At 29.1% G+C, this 17,956-nt stretch overlaps 1 protein-coding gene across 2 annotated transcripts in view; it reads left to right on the top strand.

The window, feature by feature from the left end:
• Positions 1–476: 476 nt before the first annotated feature.
• Positions 477–17,956, top strand: part of LOC117168050 (phosphatidylinositol 4-phosphate 3-kinase C2 domain-containing subunit beta) — a 168,211-nt gene continuing 150,731 nt past the window's right edge. The window contains exons 1-3 of one of the 2 annotated variants that reach the window (XM_033353395.1): positions 477–618; positions 13,511–13,773; positions 17,431–17,649. In XM_033353395.1, coding sequence (XP_033209286.1) covers positions 13,511–13,773; positions 17,431–17,649 — 482 coding nt within the window. In that variant the 5' untranslated portion in view covers positions 477–618. Of the gene's footprint in view, positions 619–1,087; positions 1,203–13,510; positions 13,774–17,430; positions 17,650–17,956 lie in introns of those variants that run through there. The other variant, XM_033353394.1, reaches the window with a different exon arrangement.

Genomic DNA, 17,956 nt, shown 5'->3' with positions numbered 1-17,956 from the left:
GGAACTTCACTGAAAATTATTTTATCTTTTTTCTGAACCTCGACATTTTTTGAACGTTCTTAGATTTAAAAAATTACTTAGATAAAAAAACATTCACTGAACTGAAAAAGTGAGGTCGGTAATATAGGTATTTAGCTGTGTCACATGCCCTTAATCGGTCAATAATTTCAGAAATTACTAACTTTCGTCATTTACCGACGCGTAATTTGCGCCTTCAAAGTAACTCTTGGGTAATCCGCCAAGAGGGCGCAGTTATAAACGGATGTTTTTCACATTGACACATTCTCTTATTCCATTAGCTCGGCAATCTCCCTCCTCATCCTCTGCCCGAATCCTAAGCTCTACGTTCCCAGCCCTGGATTAACCTGAAAAACCTAACATGTAACTCGAAATCTCGACTCTCAGCAACTTCTCGTCGTCAAATATTTATTTATTCCATATTCAGTTAACTTCACTCGATTAGTTCATCCTCCGAATTGTTGTGACTGCTCGTGTCGAACTGTAAATTGAATATATCACGTCTTTCTTGATCTAACGGGTTTAATTGCACGTTTCCGTGCGCTTCAGTTCCCCTTGGATATAATTCATCCACGAAAACCCCAAAAAAATAATGCCACGGTAAGTGAATTTCGCCTCTTTTTGTGAGACTGAAAGTACTTTCATTCTTTCATTGTCGAGTCTACAGCAGACTGTCGACATTTGATAGATAGGTTGACGATTATGCTTGAGTACTCTGCGGTGACAGGAAGTGATTGAAGCATTCGAGGTTCATTCAGTCGATAAATAATTGGCAGTTCCCAGTTTTTTCGTGTGCTGGTAAAAGTTGTTTCTCTCGTGACAGGAATTCGGCTCCAAAAATTAAGAGTTTTGACTTTGGAGCTCGCGTTTCCCATTCGTCGCGAAGACGGAAAACAGGCGCGTCAAAACACGTAGGAATTGTTGTCGAGTGTTTACGTCAGTATTTCCCACTCCGTAAATTCCATTATTGCGTGTAGACTTTTTGAATTCTTATCGTTCACGTCCTTGGTTCATACATCTGTGTGTCAATGTTTAGGTTAGAATCGGGTTTCGTCGGAAATCCCTGTCGGCTTACGTTCGTACGTGTTTCGCGATTATGAAATTGCGAATTCCCAGTGTGTTTTTCATTAGACTCTTTCTTTCGCATGCCTTCAGTGTGCTTTCTACTGTTGGCTGAACGTTGTGTAAGATTTTTTTTAAAGTGACACATTCTGATTTTTAAAATTCAGTGTATTTTTATTTTGTGGTCAGTGCAGGTTTTAATGTTTACATTAATTTTGTGCCTTTGATAAGATTTTAAGGGTTCTTAAAAAGTCTCAGAAATATTATTTGTCTTTTCTAGAACTATTGGAAATGTAGTGTTTTTATCTTATAATTAATTCTGTTCCGATCTTTTGAATTGTATCTAAAAAGAAAGTGGTGAAACGTTCGTGCTTTTCAATACACTTCCGTGATTTAATTACAATATTCAAATGATGACTTATTAGTTCATACGATAATTTACGATTAATTAATTGTCTACGTGGAAGCTCCTATATTTCCGCTTACTTTTCGCGTGTTTTTTTGTCTCGCGAATTTTTCTGTCAGCGTAGCCGTTTATTATTATATAATTGTTTGAAAACTTATAAATTATTTTTATTATGCATTATTCTTTCCACTTGAAACGAGTGGGAAACTCTGGTAATCTCTTCAACCGTTTGGTTGTCCAAACTGGTAATCGAGTGTTATTAGAGTAATCCACTTCCAATTCGACGTAAACCACTTTTAGTTGAGGGTAATCCATTTATAATCGAAAATAATCTAGTTATCCTATAAAATCCACTAGGAAACCATTATAATCCACTTGTAATTCAGAGTAATCCACTTCTAATCCATCTTAATCCACTTGCACTCCAGAGTAATCCAGTTCCAATCTAGTGAAATTCGCGTTTAATCCGAGTAATCCATTCTTAATCCACAATAATCCACTCTGACTTCCTAATAATCCACACTAATCCACTTGCACTCCAGCGTAATCCAGTTCCATACTAAGGAAATCCAGTTTTAATCCGCCGTAATCCACTTGCCCTTAATAGTAATCCACCGGAATACATTTTCCTTCAATAGTAATCTATTCTAATCCATGTTTACTCCATAATAATCGGGTTATAATCCTATGCAATCCACTATAATCCACTTTTAATTCCGAGTGATCGACTCCTAATCGACGTAATCCACTTGCATTCCACCCTAATCCACTTGTACACCAGAGTAATCCAGTTTAAATTTAGATTAATCCACTTTTAAACCAAATTAATCCGACTCTAATTTAGCGCCATCCACTTCTAGTCCACATTAATCCACTTTACTCGAGAGTCATCCAGTTCTAATCCACAATAATCCACTTGTATTTCGTATTAATCCATCTTAATCCACAATAATCTAATTGAACTTTATATATTTCATATTAATCCACGCTAATCCACTTTCACTCCAAAGTAATCCACTTACAAGCAATATAAATCCAATTTTAATAGGTCGTAATCCACTTGTCCTGCATAGTAACCCACCGTAATCCACTTGCACTTTATAGTAATCCACGCTAATCCACTAGTAACCCACTTGTAATCCAGAGTAATCCACTTCTAATCCACTTGCACTCCAGGTAATCCAGGTCCAATCTAGTGAAATTCGCTTTTAATCCGAGTAATCCATTACTAATCCACTCTGACTTCATAATAATCCACTTGCACTCCAGAGTAATCCAGTTCCATACTAAGGAAATCCAGTTGTAAGCTGTCGTAATCCACTTGCACTTTATAGTAATCCACGCTAATACACTAGTAACCCACTTGTAATCCAGCGTAATCCACTTCTAATCCACTTGCACTCCAGAGTAATCCAGGTCCAATCTAGTGAAATTCGCTTTTAATCCGAGTAATCCATTACTAATCCACAATAATCCACTCTGACTTCATAATAATCCACTTGCACTCCAGCGTAATCCAGTTCCATACTAAGGAAATCCAGTTGTAAGCCGTCGTAATCCACTTGCCCTTAATAGTAATCCACCGGAATACACTTTCCTTCCATAGTAATATATTCTAATCCATGTTCACTCCTCAGTAATCGGGTTATAATCCTATGTAATCCACTATAATCTAATGTAATCCACTTTTAATTCCGAGTGATCGACTCCTAATCGACGTAATCCACTTGCATTCCACCATAATCCACTTGTACACCAGAGTAATCCAGTTTAAATTTAGATTAATCCACTTTTAACCCAAATTAATCCGACTCTAATTTAGCGCCATCCACTTCTAGTCCACATTAATCCACTTTACTCGAGAGTCATCCAGTTCTAATCCACAATAATCCACTTGTATTTCGTATTAATCCATCTTAATCCACAATAATCTAATTGAACTTTATATTAATTCACGCTAATTCACAATAGCCTACTTGCATTTCATATTAATCCACGCTAATCCACTTGCACTCCAAAGTAATCCACTTACAAACAATATAAATCCAATTGTAATAGGTCGTAATCCACTTGTCCTACATAGTAACCCACCGTAATCCACTTGCACTTTATAGTAATCCATGCTAATCCACTAGTAACCCACTTGTAATCCAGAGTAATCCACTTCTAATCCACTTGCACTCCAGAGTAATCCAGGTCCAATCTAGTGAAATTCGCTTTTAATCCGAGTAATCCATTACTAATCCACAATAATCCACTCTGACTTCATAATAATCCACTTGCACTCCAGCGTAATCCAGTTCCATACTAAGGAAATCCAGTTGTAAGCCGTCGTAATCCACTTGCCCTTAATAGTAATCCACCGGAATACACTTTCCTTCCATAGTAATATATTCTAATCCATGTTCACTCCACAGTAATCGGGTTATAATCCTATGTAATCCACTATAATCCACTTTTAATTCCGAGTGATCGACTCCTAATCGGCGTAATCCACTTGCATTCCACCCTAATCCACTTGTACACCAGAGTAATCCAGTTTAAATTTAGATTAATCCACTTTTAACCCAAATTAATCCGACTCTAATTTAGCGCCATTCACTTCTAGTCCACATTAATCCACTTTACTCGAGAGTCATCCAGTTCTAATCCACAATAATCCACTTGTATTTCGTATTAATCCATCTTAATCCACAATAATCTAATTGAACTTTATATTAATTCACGCTAATTCACAATAGCCTACTTGCATTTCATATTAATCCACGCTAATCCACTTTCACTCCAAAGTAATCCACTTACAAGCAATATAAATCCAATTTTAATAGGTCGTAATCCACTTGTCCTACATAGTAACCCACCGTAATCCACTTGCACTTTATAGTAATCCACGCTAATCCACTAGTAACCCACTTGTAATTCAGAGTAATCCACTTACACCCCTGAGTCATCCAGTTCTAAATGGATTAATCCAATGTTAATCCGACTTAATCCGATTGTAATTTAGCTTCATCCACTTCTAATCCACAATAATCCACTTATACTTCACGTTAATCCAAAATATTCTACGTTCACTTCATATTAATCCACGCTAATCCACTTGCACTTCAAAGTAATCCAGTTCCATAATAGAGAAATCCAGTTATATTCCGTCGTAATCCACTTGTCCTTCATAATAATCCACTGTAATCCACTTTCACTCCTTGGTATTCCAGTTCTAATCCTGTATAATTCACTATTGGCCCACTATAATCCACTTTTAATTCAGATTAATCGACTCCTAATCCAATTAATCCACTTGCATTTCAAAATTATCTACTGCTAATCCACCGTAATGCACTTGCCCACCAGAGTAGTGCAGTTTTAAATCGAAGTAATCCACTTTTAATCCCGAATAATCCGCTTCTAATTTGGCGCCATCCACTTTTAATCCACAGTAATCCACTTTCAGTACAGAGTAATCCAGTCCTAAATCACAATAATCCGCTTGGAATTTATATGAATCCACTCTAATCCACAACAATCTACTTGCACTTAATATTAATCCACGATAATCCACTTGCACTCCAGAGTAATTTAACTCCAATCTAGAGAAATCCACTTGTAATCCACAGTAATCTAGTTCTAATCAACAATAATCCACTTGGATTTCATATCAATCCACACTCATCCGCGATAATCTACTTGCACTTCATATTAATCCACGATAATCCACTTGAACGCCAGAGTATCCCAGTTCTCATCTAGAAAAATCCACGTCTAATCCACAGTAATCCACTTTCACTCTAGAGTAATCCAGTTCTCATCCACAATAATCCACTTGAACTTCATATTAATCCACAATAAAATAATCCACAATAATCTTCATGCACTTGATAGTAATCCACTTGAATATAACATCGGATTATTATCCTTCTCCCCACAGCATTTTGGGATTGCTTAAGTGGGAATTGTAGGGTGAGGGGGGGGGGGAGTACATGTAATTTAAGTCACAATTTCGAAAAAATCTACTTTTTTTAAAATGTCCCCAAAATAAAAAATTTTAAAATAAATTTTCAAAAAATTCATAAATTTTATTTCCAAATGTCCCAAAATTTGAATTTTTTCTTCAACATTTTATTTTTAATTTTTTTATAAATTTTTGAGAAATCGATTTCAAGATTCCGCAAGTCCCAAAATGTTTTTCAAAAAATCAAATTTTTTTCCAAAATTTCCAAAAATTCATATTTTTTCAAAATTTTCCAGGATTTGAATTTTTTTCTCCAAATTAAAAAAAAAATCGAAAATGTGTTTTTCAAAATTTACAAAAAATTCTTTTCGTTTTTGTAAATTTTCCAAATATCAATCTATAATTATTCACTTATAATCTAGACGATTCAGAGTATTTCCGGTTGAAGATACGTCTTTTCGGTAGAAAATTCATGATTTCATTTGAAAACCATTTTTTGAAACCGTTATTTTTTGGGGGAAATTCGACTGTTAACAGTTACATTTTTGGTGAAAATTTATGTTTCTTAGTTGAAATATCATGTATAAATAAATAAAAAAAATTCGTATTTTTTGTTAGAAAATCATTCTTTCTTAAAATTAATTTGTTTATCTGAAAATTCAACTATTTTATTTTTTATTGTAAATTAATATTTTTTTGAAAATTCAACTATTTCGTTAAAAATTGGTCTTTTTTGTTCGAAAATTAATGTTTTTGCTTGAAATATCATCTTCTTGGTAGAAAATAAATTTTTTTTTAAATTCATTTTCTTAACTGAAGATTTTACTATTTTTTATTGTATATTTATCTATTTAGTTGAAAATTTGCAGATATTATTACATAATCCCGAATTTCGTCGGAAAATTGAGAAAGGATTCAAAATTAAAAAAATGGCAGCGAATTTTCTCAAAAAATGAAATGAATATATTGCTAAATAAATATTGCAGCCCGGAGAATTATTTTTTTACATGAATTTTCTACTTTTTCTTATCTTTTTTTTCCAGGAAAAATATTTTTTCATGTTTTCAAAATTTGAAGAAAAAAAAAATAAAGAAGATTTGATTGAAAACGCCGCCTTTTTTATTCCTCCTCCTAAATATTTTTAAAGACATATTTTTCATAGAACTTTTTTAGACGTTCAAACTTTTATCAAAACATTTTTTCGTATCTGTCATTGTTTCCAAAACAAAGTAGAAAAATCTAGTGTAAGAAAAAAAAATTCTCCTGACTACAAAAGTTATTTAACAAGCATCAAACTTACGAGGTATCTTCATTATCGATTTTTCTAATTTTTTCAGAAATACTCCAGGGAAAAATTTCACATAGATATAAAGTTATAGAGGCTAAAAAAGTAAAATCCTTTGAAATTTGAGTTTAAATTTTGAATATAATTTTTGTTAACTTGACCTGGAAAAGGCCTACAAATTTTGTAATTCCACTTCTTATGCGATTAAAAAAAAATATTTTTACGTGTACGAACAATTTCATTTAATTAAAAAAATTGAATGAATTCACGACGTATTATTTATCTGAAGCTGGATAAAAACGCTGGAAATAATTGAAAACTGCAATTATCCGACAACGGATAGTTTTTATCCACCTCGTAATTGATAATTCTGATTTTGGTTAGGCTAATCATCCCGAAAATTTATGTTTTTTTTCCGAATTCCATGTTTATTATCACTATTATTTCGGTTATCTCTATAGTTTTTATTATTTGAATATTTATTGTAATTATTGTTTCTGTAGTTATCGTTTTGGTAACTATATTTTCCGTAATTATTACTTCTGTAATTGTCATTCCCGTAATTATTATTTTTGTAATTATCGTTATTGTGATCATTGTTCTTTCTTTGATTTTATCGAGGATTATTACGTGTGAAGTTACCATGGTTATTATTTCGAAAATTACATTGTGAATTTTAATGAGGAAAATTAAGTTGGTGACGATTAATTTTGATTCGTCGAATGTTGTCCTGGTTTATCGCAAATAAAATAAATTTTAGGACAATATGAGAGATGCTAATACAAATTAAAGATACATAAGGCGCATGGACAATGTTTCAGGAGTGCGTTTGGAGTGTGTGGTACTGCGGTTGTGGGGAGAGTGAGTGGTGATGCTTGGTGGAACGATGAAATAGACTAGAAAATAAATAATAAATCAAATTTATTTTCCATGTTTCCAAATTGTAAACTGTAAATTTCGCAAGTCATAAAATCTTTTTTCAAAACTTAAAAACAATCCATTTTTTTTAAATTGCCTAAAAATCAAAGTTTTTTCCATGCAAATTAAAAAAAAATCAAACTTTCATTCTTTCAAAAATTCATCAATTTTTTCCCAAATTTCTAAAAATGTGGGATTTTTTCTCAAAATTTCCAAAAAATTGAACATTTGTTTCTCAGTTTCCAAAAAATAAATTTTTCTGCTTGTATATTTATTTTTGCATCAATCAACCTTTTTTTAATAAAATTTCAACAACAAAAATTCATAATTTTCCAAAAATCAAAGTGTCTTTTTAAATAAATTTAAAACAAAATTTTTATTTTCAGTCTTCCAAAAATTGATACATTTATTTCCAAATTTCCTAAAATTTGATATTTTTTCTAAAAATTTCAAAAAAAAATCAAATATTTGTTTTTTCAAAATTTACCAAAAATCGATTTTTTTTGTTTTTATAAATTTTCAAATTGGAAAGCTAAATTTCACATAATTCACTTGCACTCCAGCGTAATCAGTTCCAGTCTAGAGGTGTAATCCTTCGTAATCCACTTCTACTTTTTGACTTCTACTTCTAAATTTTTGAGGCTATGTGAAAATTAAGGGTTACACGATAAAACGGCTTTCAGATTCATGATGAGCGGGTCAAAGTCCATAAGAAATGATGGATCTCGTTTATATCTTAAAAACACTTTTTTGTGGAGCTTCGTTATGAATGAGAAAGCGACACAGCAAGTCAAAACTGATGAATGTATCTCTCAGATTGTTGTCGGCTAGAACGAAAGTGAGAATCAGAAGACTATTTATTATAGGATGCTACGCTTCACTTCATGGTGATAATATTTAAGTAAAAGATGCGTTCTGGAACTCATTAACTCTTTGCGGCATGGTGGGAATACCGTATTCCCACCTTTTTTCATATTATTTTTTTGCGATTTCAGAGTAGTTTTTATTGGATTTTACACAGGTTTTTTTTTAATTTCATGGTCGCAGGATGATAGAAAATTGAAATTGTTGTGCGGAGGGTCTAAATTTTTTAAATAATTTGTTAATACTTATAAACAAAGATGAAAAAAGCCTTTTTTGTCGAAAAAATTCTTTTTTGAAAAAACTTTCCATTATATCCTTATGAAAATGGGTGCTCAAGGGTTTTTGGGGTCGCTGAATATGAATCTGGATTCATATCTTAAAAGTTCAAAATGGTGGATCCAAGATGGCACCCGAAACTTGGAATATTTTTGGATTTTTTTCTGAAAATTGGTATACAGAAGTTTTCGGGGTCGCTGATCACGATCTGAAATCAGATTTTGAAAATCAAAAATGACGGATACAATATAGCGGTCAAAATAATAAAGTTTTCCGGATTTTTTAAAAAATTAGTGTACAAGGATTTTTGGAGTCACTGCTCACGAATCTGAATTTAGATTGTGAAAATTCAGAAAATTGGTACTAATCCATGTTTTATGTGAGTAGGTGTATATTTTTCCAAACCTCAATATTCTAAATATTTGTCATTTTTAATACAGATTCAAGATCAGCGATCCCCTGCCTGTGCCAACTTTCAAAAAACAATTTAGCAATATTTTGAATTGTGGCCCGACATTTTGAATGTTCAAAATCTAAGTTCAGATTCGTGATCTGAGATACCGAAAACCCCTGTACACCAATTTTTAAAATAAAAAATTCCAAATTTTGGGCGCCATTTTGAATTTTTAAAATCTGAGTTCGAATTCGTGATTAGCGACCCTAGAAAACCCCTGTATACCAATTCTAAAAATAAAATCCAAAAATATTCCAAATTGAAGTCGCCATATTGGATCCACCATTTTGAATTTTCTAAATCTGAGTACAGATTCGTGATCCCAAAAACCCCCGTATACCAATTTTCAGAAATAATAAAAGAATATACCAAATTTTAGCCGCCATATTGGACCCGCCAATTTGAATTTTCAAAATCTGAGATCAGATTCGTAATCAGCGACCCCAAAAACCCCTATGTACCGATTTTCATGAAAACTCGTTTCCCTGAAAAGTGTGTGCCGGAAAGGGCTAAATGATATTTTAGGTGCCTTCGATAGTAGAGAAAGAATCAACTAGTGGATATATATATAACTATTCGAATGGATGGGTGGAAGTGAATAGCTAGTTTATTAAAAATGCTTGGTTCGGGCATAAAATGACTGTAGAATGGATCATTAATTAACTAGGTTAAAAATGGAGAAGAAAACGCACTAAAAAGGGGAAGCATACGCGAATCAAAATATTGAATTTGCAGAAACCGGAAGGACGAATAGAATTTCGGAATAAGATAAACGATGACCTGGATAGGGCAATATGATAGGCGCTAATACAAAATAAAGATACATAAGGCTCTTGGACAATGTTTTAGGAGTGCGTTTGGAGTGTGTGGTACTGCGGCTGTAGGACGAGTGAGTGGTGATGCTTGTTCGAACGATGAAATAGACTAAGAAAATAATTATAAGAATAAGAACAGAAAAGTAAAGATACGAATTGAAGAAATCAAGGGTAAAATCAGAGCAGACAAATATAAGAAAACGAAAAAAAGATTTTTAAGGAAATAAGAATTTATATTGACCATTGGCCAGGTAGATCATTTGCGGAAGATATTTAGCTTTTGACAGATTACAGAAAATAATTCTGAAAGTAAACAAAGTTTTATGTGTATTTATTGATCTGGATAAGGCGTTTGATAACGTGAATAGAACTGAACTTTCGGTCAAAAAGTTGGAAAGAAATTATTTTTCGTATATGCACTCGGATAATTACTATAGCAAATTATATTTTAATAATTAGAACCTAATTTTTAATCGCGGTATCGCATCACATTTGCATACAATGGTTCATTTGTTTGTGGCGATAATATTAATAACAAATAGATGCATTCGTTTTAAACATTAATTTATTCAGCGACTTGTGCGGTGAAAGAAATTCATTGAGTCAAATGAATCTGATATTAATTGCATCCTATCATACACTTATCTCGTTAAAGTGAGCACACATCTCAATTGTCATAACATTTTTTTTTTTTTTTAATATTACATCATTTATTTCCAATCGCCCCTCTCAAACTCATGGGATTCAATCTGTAAATATAGGAAAAACCCACGGAATATTGAATTCCTTGAACTTTCACCCCAGCTAGACTAACAGTTCAAGGTTATTTCTGAAATTAAGACGCAATGCGTAAAATCTACTTAGAACAGCGATAATTAATCAGATTTCTAATGATTGAATTGGAAAAAAGATTCTAAAATCAATTTAACTTTATATCTAAAAAAAATTCCTCGTTAATTTAAAAACAGTTTAAAACTCGCAAAATATTTTGGACTGGAGTTTAAATATATATATATATATTTTTTTTTTTGTAAATGTTTATATATATTAAAATACTTTGTCAACGATTTATTTTATTAGTTTAAGATTGTGCAGAATTAACTTCTTGGTTAAAAGTTAAACTACTTTATTGCAAAATAATTCTATTAGTTACAAAACTCCATCTCTTTGGTGGAAAATTCTTTTTTTGGCGATTAAAAATTAATTTTTGAAACTCATGTAACAATTTTATTTTTGGTTGAATATGTATCACTTAGTTTAAAATTCAACTATTTGGCTGAAAATTAATTTTGTGCTGAAAATTAATTTTTTTTAATTTAAAATGAAGTATTTGGTTAAAAGTTAAATTACTTTGTTGAAAATTTATTTTCTTAGTTGTAGATCCATCTCTTTGGATAAAAATAAATCTATTTTTTTTAAATGATTTTTTTCTTTGTGTGGAAATCAATTCTTTGAACTCCAAATGTAAATACTCAATTTTTGGTTAAAGATTGATTGTATTTAGTTTCAAATTAAATGATTAGGTCGAAAATTATTTTCTTGGGGAGAAAATTCAACAGTTTTGTAGAGAATTCGCCTGTTATTGCTTCAAAATTCTATAATTTTGTTTAACACTTTTTCTCTCTCTTAAATGAAATTGTTGCATTTTTATTTTTAAAAAATTAACTAAAAAACACAATTGCCAACTGAAATAATTGAATTTTAATCAGAAAGATCAATTTTCAACCAAAAATAATGGCATATTAAAGTAGATTAGTTAAATTTTCAACCATAAAGATAAATTTGCAAATAAAATTATGAATATTTGATTGTAATACTTGAACTTTAACGAAAAAATTAATTTCTAAAAAAGAAGATTAATTTGCCGCAAGAAATAAGTTGTTTTTTTTTAACAAAATACGTGAATTTTTAATCAAATAGTTGAATTTCTAACAAAAAAAGAAATTTTTTAAACCAAATAGTTAAATTTAAAACTAAAAAAGATCCGTCTTTATCCATAAATGGAATTGTTAAATTTTTATTTAAAAAAAAAATGACCGAAAAAAAAATTTCAACCAAATAGTTAAATATTCAATCAGTGATGAATTTTTATTATTGTCAACAAAAATGATGAATCTTTAACTTAAATAATTGAATTTTAAACCAGAAAGATACATTTTCAACCAAAAGTCATGACATATTAAAGTAGATTAGTTAAATTTTCAAACATAAAGATAAATTTGCAAATGAATTATGAATATTTAATTTAAACACATGAATTTTCCACGAAGAAGATGAATTATCTAAAACAAAAAGATTAATTTTTTGCAAAAGACAAAGACAAATTTTCAACCAAATAATTATATTTTTTGAAATAAAAAATATAAATTTACAACGAAAAATGGATTATTTACATTTTCAGTTAAAATAAAATAATAATTGTTAATCAAACTGATGAGTTTTAATTTAATTAATGAATTTTCAACTAAAATTATGAATCTTTTATTGTAATATTTGAATTTTCAATTTAAAAGATCCATTTTTTACCAAATAGTTTAATTTTAAACTAATGTAATGGAAGGTGTAACTAGAATAATTACATTTTCAGTTAAAAAAATAATAATTAAAAAAAAAACAATTTTCAACAAAATAGTTGAAGATTCAACTTTAATAAATAAATTCTCAGTAAAAAATGAACCTTGCCAAAAAAAAAGTTTGTGACAAAAGGGTTTAAGTGTTAATCAAACATAAAATTTTCATTTAAAAAAAGATGAATTCTGAACAAAAAATTTATTAGTTGATATTTTAATCATAAAATATTTTAATTTTTAATCAGAAGTAGTTTTATTTAGCCAAAAAAATACGGCTTTTCAAAATGATTTGAAAATTTAACCATGAAAGATTTTTCTATGCATAAGAGAGAAAAATATTGCCAACAAATTGATAAATTTCCAATAAAATAGCTGCAGTTTCAACGACATAATTGAATTTTCAACAAAAAATGATCAATTTTTAACCAAAAAAAAAAAATATGAAGAACCCTCGCGAAAAAATACCTTGGCTTACAAAAAAATCCCTGACATTTCTCGGTTTTATCAGGTATATAAAAATTCTTTGATAATTCCAGGTTTTCCAGTTCAGGTAGGTACTCTATTATTTTAAAGAATACATCCCCCTATTTTTGTGAAAATTACCCTATTTACCCTGTTTCGAGAGTATTTTGGGTTCTGAAGTCTGTTAAATATTGTTTGTTTATTTTGTCTTTTATTTCTTGACATGCTAGTCAAGGAGTCAGTTTGATTATGAATGAAAGAGCAATGCATCTCAGAGATCGTGAATTTGTATCTCCCAGATTGTGAAGTGAAGGGAGATTTTTTATCCACCTAATTAACGACCTGATAGGCTGCGAGTCCCCTTTCTTGTTACTTTGACCAATTTTTGTCTCTAATTTATGTAAAATGTCAATTTTTTTTTTATTTTGCAGATGTCAAGTTACAGTAGAAACACAGCTCAGGAATCGGCGGTAGTCGATTATGATCGGCAGTTCCAGGAGGATTTGGAACGAGCGCAAGCTTTAAGTTTGGAGAGTTTGGCCCTGGAAAAATTTCGTCTGCAGAGGCAACAAACAACACGTTCTAGCAACAGCAATGTCCAGCAATCCTGTCCTTCCAGAAGCAACGCCACTACTCATTTCAGCGGTGGCGGCACCAGCAGCCCTATTTCGGAACCAAATGGAGCCGTAGAAAAGTAAATTAATTACATTTTTTAATATTTTTTTTTTTTAATTTCAATACATTGATTAAGTTTAATTTACAGGATTGCAACACAGTCACTTTTTAGTCACTTTAATCCATTTCATTTTAGATTTTATATAAAAAATATTTAAAAACTTTATTAATTTATGTATAAAATATAAATTTGTAAAACAACTTCTCCTTTTTCACCTATTTTTAAAAAACTTTCCCCCTTTCTTGTTTTTTTTTATTTAAAAGTGAACTGAATTAATGTAACTGGAATAATAATTAAATTGTTTTGTTAAAAAGTATTATTTTTTGTCTAAAATTCAATAGTTGTGTGGAACCTTCAACATTTTCGAAAGAAAATTCGTTCTTACGGATTGAAAATTCATATTTTATGATAAAAAAGGTCATCCTATTTGGCTAAAAATTCATCTTACTTGGTTGAAAATGAACCTTTTTTTTAAATACAAGTGTCTTCTAAAAAAATTTCTTTTTGGCGTGAAAATTCAACTGTATGGTTGCAAATACAACTGTTTTTAGTTTCAGTTTAATATTTTTTGTTCCAAATTTTAACCATTTGATTTAATGTTTGGCTGGCAAGTGCAACTTTTTCCTTCTAAATGCTGATGTTTGGTTGAAAATTAATTATTTTTTGTTATTAAAGATTCACCTATTTGATTGATAATTCATTTTTCTTGATTAAAACTTAACTTTTATATTTTTTATATTACATTTTTCATTATAAATTCATATTTTTTGGTTAAAAATTCAACTTTTTTATTTAAAATTTGACTATTTCGTTTAAAATTATACTGTGTGATTAAAAATTCATGGATTTTGTTTAACAATTTTTTTTTTGGCAAGAAATTTATCTTCTTTGTGAAGAATTAATGTTTTTGGTTAAAAATTCATCTATTTTATTGAAATTTATCATTTTTGGTAGAAATTTAACCTTTTTTGTTTTAAAAAATTCCTCTTTTTGGTAGAAAATGTATCTTCATAATTTATAATTAAAGTTTTTGATTAAAAATTCATCTATTTTCTTGTAATTTATCTCTTTTGGTAGTAATTTGATCTTTTTTTTTTTTTTTGGTTAAAAATATAACTGAATTTTTTGAAACCGGGAAATTACAGTGAATTTTTTTTACCGGGAATTATACAAAAATTGTAGGAGAAAAATCTGCCCATTTTCGATTTCAACAGTTTTTAAATAATTAGTTGAATTTTTATGTTTTTCAATTACTTTTTAAAATTTTCGATTTAAAATTTTTATTTTTGAGTTTACATTTTCAATTTAAAATGTCTTTAAATGCTTTCTTAAAGTCTTGAACAAATAAAAAATAAAAGTCTTTGATGTTGAAAATTTTGGATAAAAACATTTTTATTTTAAAAATAAGTAATTTTTTAAAATTTATCTTTACTGTAAGTAATAAAAAGTGAACAAAAACGATTTTAAATCAGTTCAAAATTTAAGAATTTTCAGATTTTACAGTTAAAACTTAAACGTTTTCAATTTGAAAGTCTTAGTCATTAAACAAATTTTAACGTGTGACTAAAAGCTTATGAAATATTTTTAATTTAAAAGTAACTTCATAATAATATATTCTTAATTAAAGGATTTTTTTTTTAATTTTAAATATTGTTTCAGTCTAAAATATTCAATTTTTAACCCATTCAATTTGAATTTTTTATTTAAAAAAATAATTAATTATTGAATATTTAGCAATGCTTGAAATTTTTTATTTAAGACAAGCAAATTGAAACCAAATATTTAAAAGTAAAGAATTTCTAACTGAATTGTTTGACATAGAAAGCCTGGAATCGTTAAAATTTTTGAGTGAAATTTTTTAATTTCGATGTATAATTTACAAATGAACATTTGTAGAAAAAAAATTTTAATAATTTTAAGAGATATTTAGGAGTTAAAAAAAAATTATGCAAATTTTAGAAAGATTCTTAAAATCTTATAGAATCTGTTTTGAAAATTTGTTGTAAATCTTTGAAAAACTTTCTAGATATTCTCTTAAAATAATTTTTCGAAGTGAAATTTTTTTTTTTAATTTTCCTAGGAATCTTAAGAAAATGTTCTTATTCTTTTGAAACCTTTCACAATTCTTGAAAAGAATCTAATTTTTTGTTTAAAATCTGCCTACAAATAATAAATATTCAATTGTTATTTATACATCCAAATTGTAAAGAATTTTTCTAAAATTTGCAGGATTTTCTGAAAATTGGAGAAAAAATTTAATTAATTTTTAAAGATATTTTAGAAGTTCTGAAAAAATTTCAAAAATAATTACAAATTTATAACAAATTTAAAACAACTTCTAGATTTCTCAAGATTTTGAAATAAAATTTGGAACCTTTCCAAGGATGTTTAAACTATAAAAAAAATAATAATTGAGTTTCTAATTGGGACGTCTGAAAAATTCCGAAAAATAAAATTCCCGTTTTTATATTACCGAATTGGAAAATTCCGAATAATAAAATTCGCGACAGAAAATTGCCGATTTATAAAATATCCGAATTGAAAAATTCCCGAATTTTAAGAATTAGATTTTTTTAATAAATATAATTTATTGATTACAAATACAGCAATAAGACATTAGTTTCAAAAATTATTTTTCACATTTAAAATTTCGAAGCTTATTTCTTGAATTTAAAATAGCAATAATTTTAAATAAAATATTTCTAGGTAGCGCATGTTTTTTTTTAATTTTCACAGTATTTGAAAAAATACAAAAGGCTTTCGCAAAAATAAAATTTTTAATTAATATATAATATATATTATATAATATATAAATTTATATTTCGAGTCTGTTTGAAAAACGTTACAAGGTGCGTAGAAAATTTAACGAGATTTTTGTCCCAAGCGCACGTTTTCAAAAATAGGGAAGGCGATACAAAAATTTAATTCCACATTGAAAGAAAAAATAATAACTTACATTTGGACGCTTTTTTTTTGAAAATGTGCATAGAATTTGAAGAAAAAAATACAAAAAGCGTTAGCAAAAATGTAATTTAAAATTCTTAAGAAATATATATATATATATATATTAATTTAAAATTTTATTTTTGCGAACTCTTTTTGAATTTTTTTTCAAATACTGTAAACATTTAAAAAACATGCGTTATCTAAAAATATTTTATTTAAAATTATTGCTATTTTTAATTAAAAAAAAAAAGCTTGGAAAATTTAAATGTTTATAATAATTTTTGAAACTAACATCTTATTGTTGTATTTGTAATCAATAAAATATATTTATAAAAAATTCTAACTATTTAAATTTGGGAATTTTCCAATTCGGTAATATTATAAACTGTCGTAAATTTTATAATTCGGTAATTTTATAATTCTGAAATTTAATTATTCGGGAATTTTCCAATTCGGTATTTTTATTTTTCGGCAATTTTATTATTGGCGAATTTTATTTTTCGGAAATTTTCCAATTCGCTATTTTTATTCTTCGGTAATTTTATTATTCGTGTATTTTATTATTTGGAAATTTTCCAATTCGGTATTTTTTATTTTTCGGCAATTTTATTATTCGCGAATTAGATTATTCGGGAATTTTGTTTTTCGGGATTTTTCAGTCGTCCCCCGGAAGAGTATAACTTAATAAAAAGAGAGATCTAATTTCGGTGAATATTGATGAAATTGTAGCATCCAGCACAGGAGTCGACCTCGACCTGGTGTTTATAATTCGAGTCACTCTCGCAACGGTGTCATAATCGTCCCGCCACCACCTCCAATCCCATGCCGAAGAAATTCGACAAATTCGGCCGTAGGTAATCAAGGGGCTGACTTGATCAATTTTACCAGTCCTATAAAGCAGGACGCTTTAGCTGAATATTGTTCGACACCTGCTCCAACCCCTCCATCGTAAGTTTTTTTTTCTTGAATATGTATCAATATGTTTTGAGATTATTTTATATATATTAAGTATTTTTTTCTGTGGCTGAGCAAGTTTATGAATAGGTCTGTCGGAAAAATTATCCTGTTGTTTCGAAAATTGTGTCCATTTATCGCAGCTTATTCAGCAATTTCTGGAGAAGCTCCAGAAATTCCTTCCAATGATGTCTGAATGTTTTTCAAATTGAAGTGTCTTCTGTAAGGAAAAATATTTCAAGGCGTAGAGAAAATAAAAACAAAATAAGACGAAAGAGTTACTAGATTCTTGAAAACGTGA

Source organism: Belonocnema kinseyi, chromosome 2 (assembly GCF_010883055.1).
Source record: "Belonocnema kinseyi isolate 2016_QV_RU_SX_M_011 chromosome 2, B_treatae_v1, whole genome shotgun sequence".
NCBI lineage: Eukaryota > Metazoa > Arthropoda > Insecta > Hymenoptera > Cynipidae > Belonocnema > Belonocnema kinseyi.
This window is presented reverse-complemented; position numbering and strand designations above follow the sequence as displayed.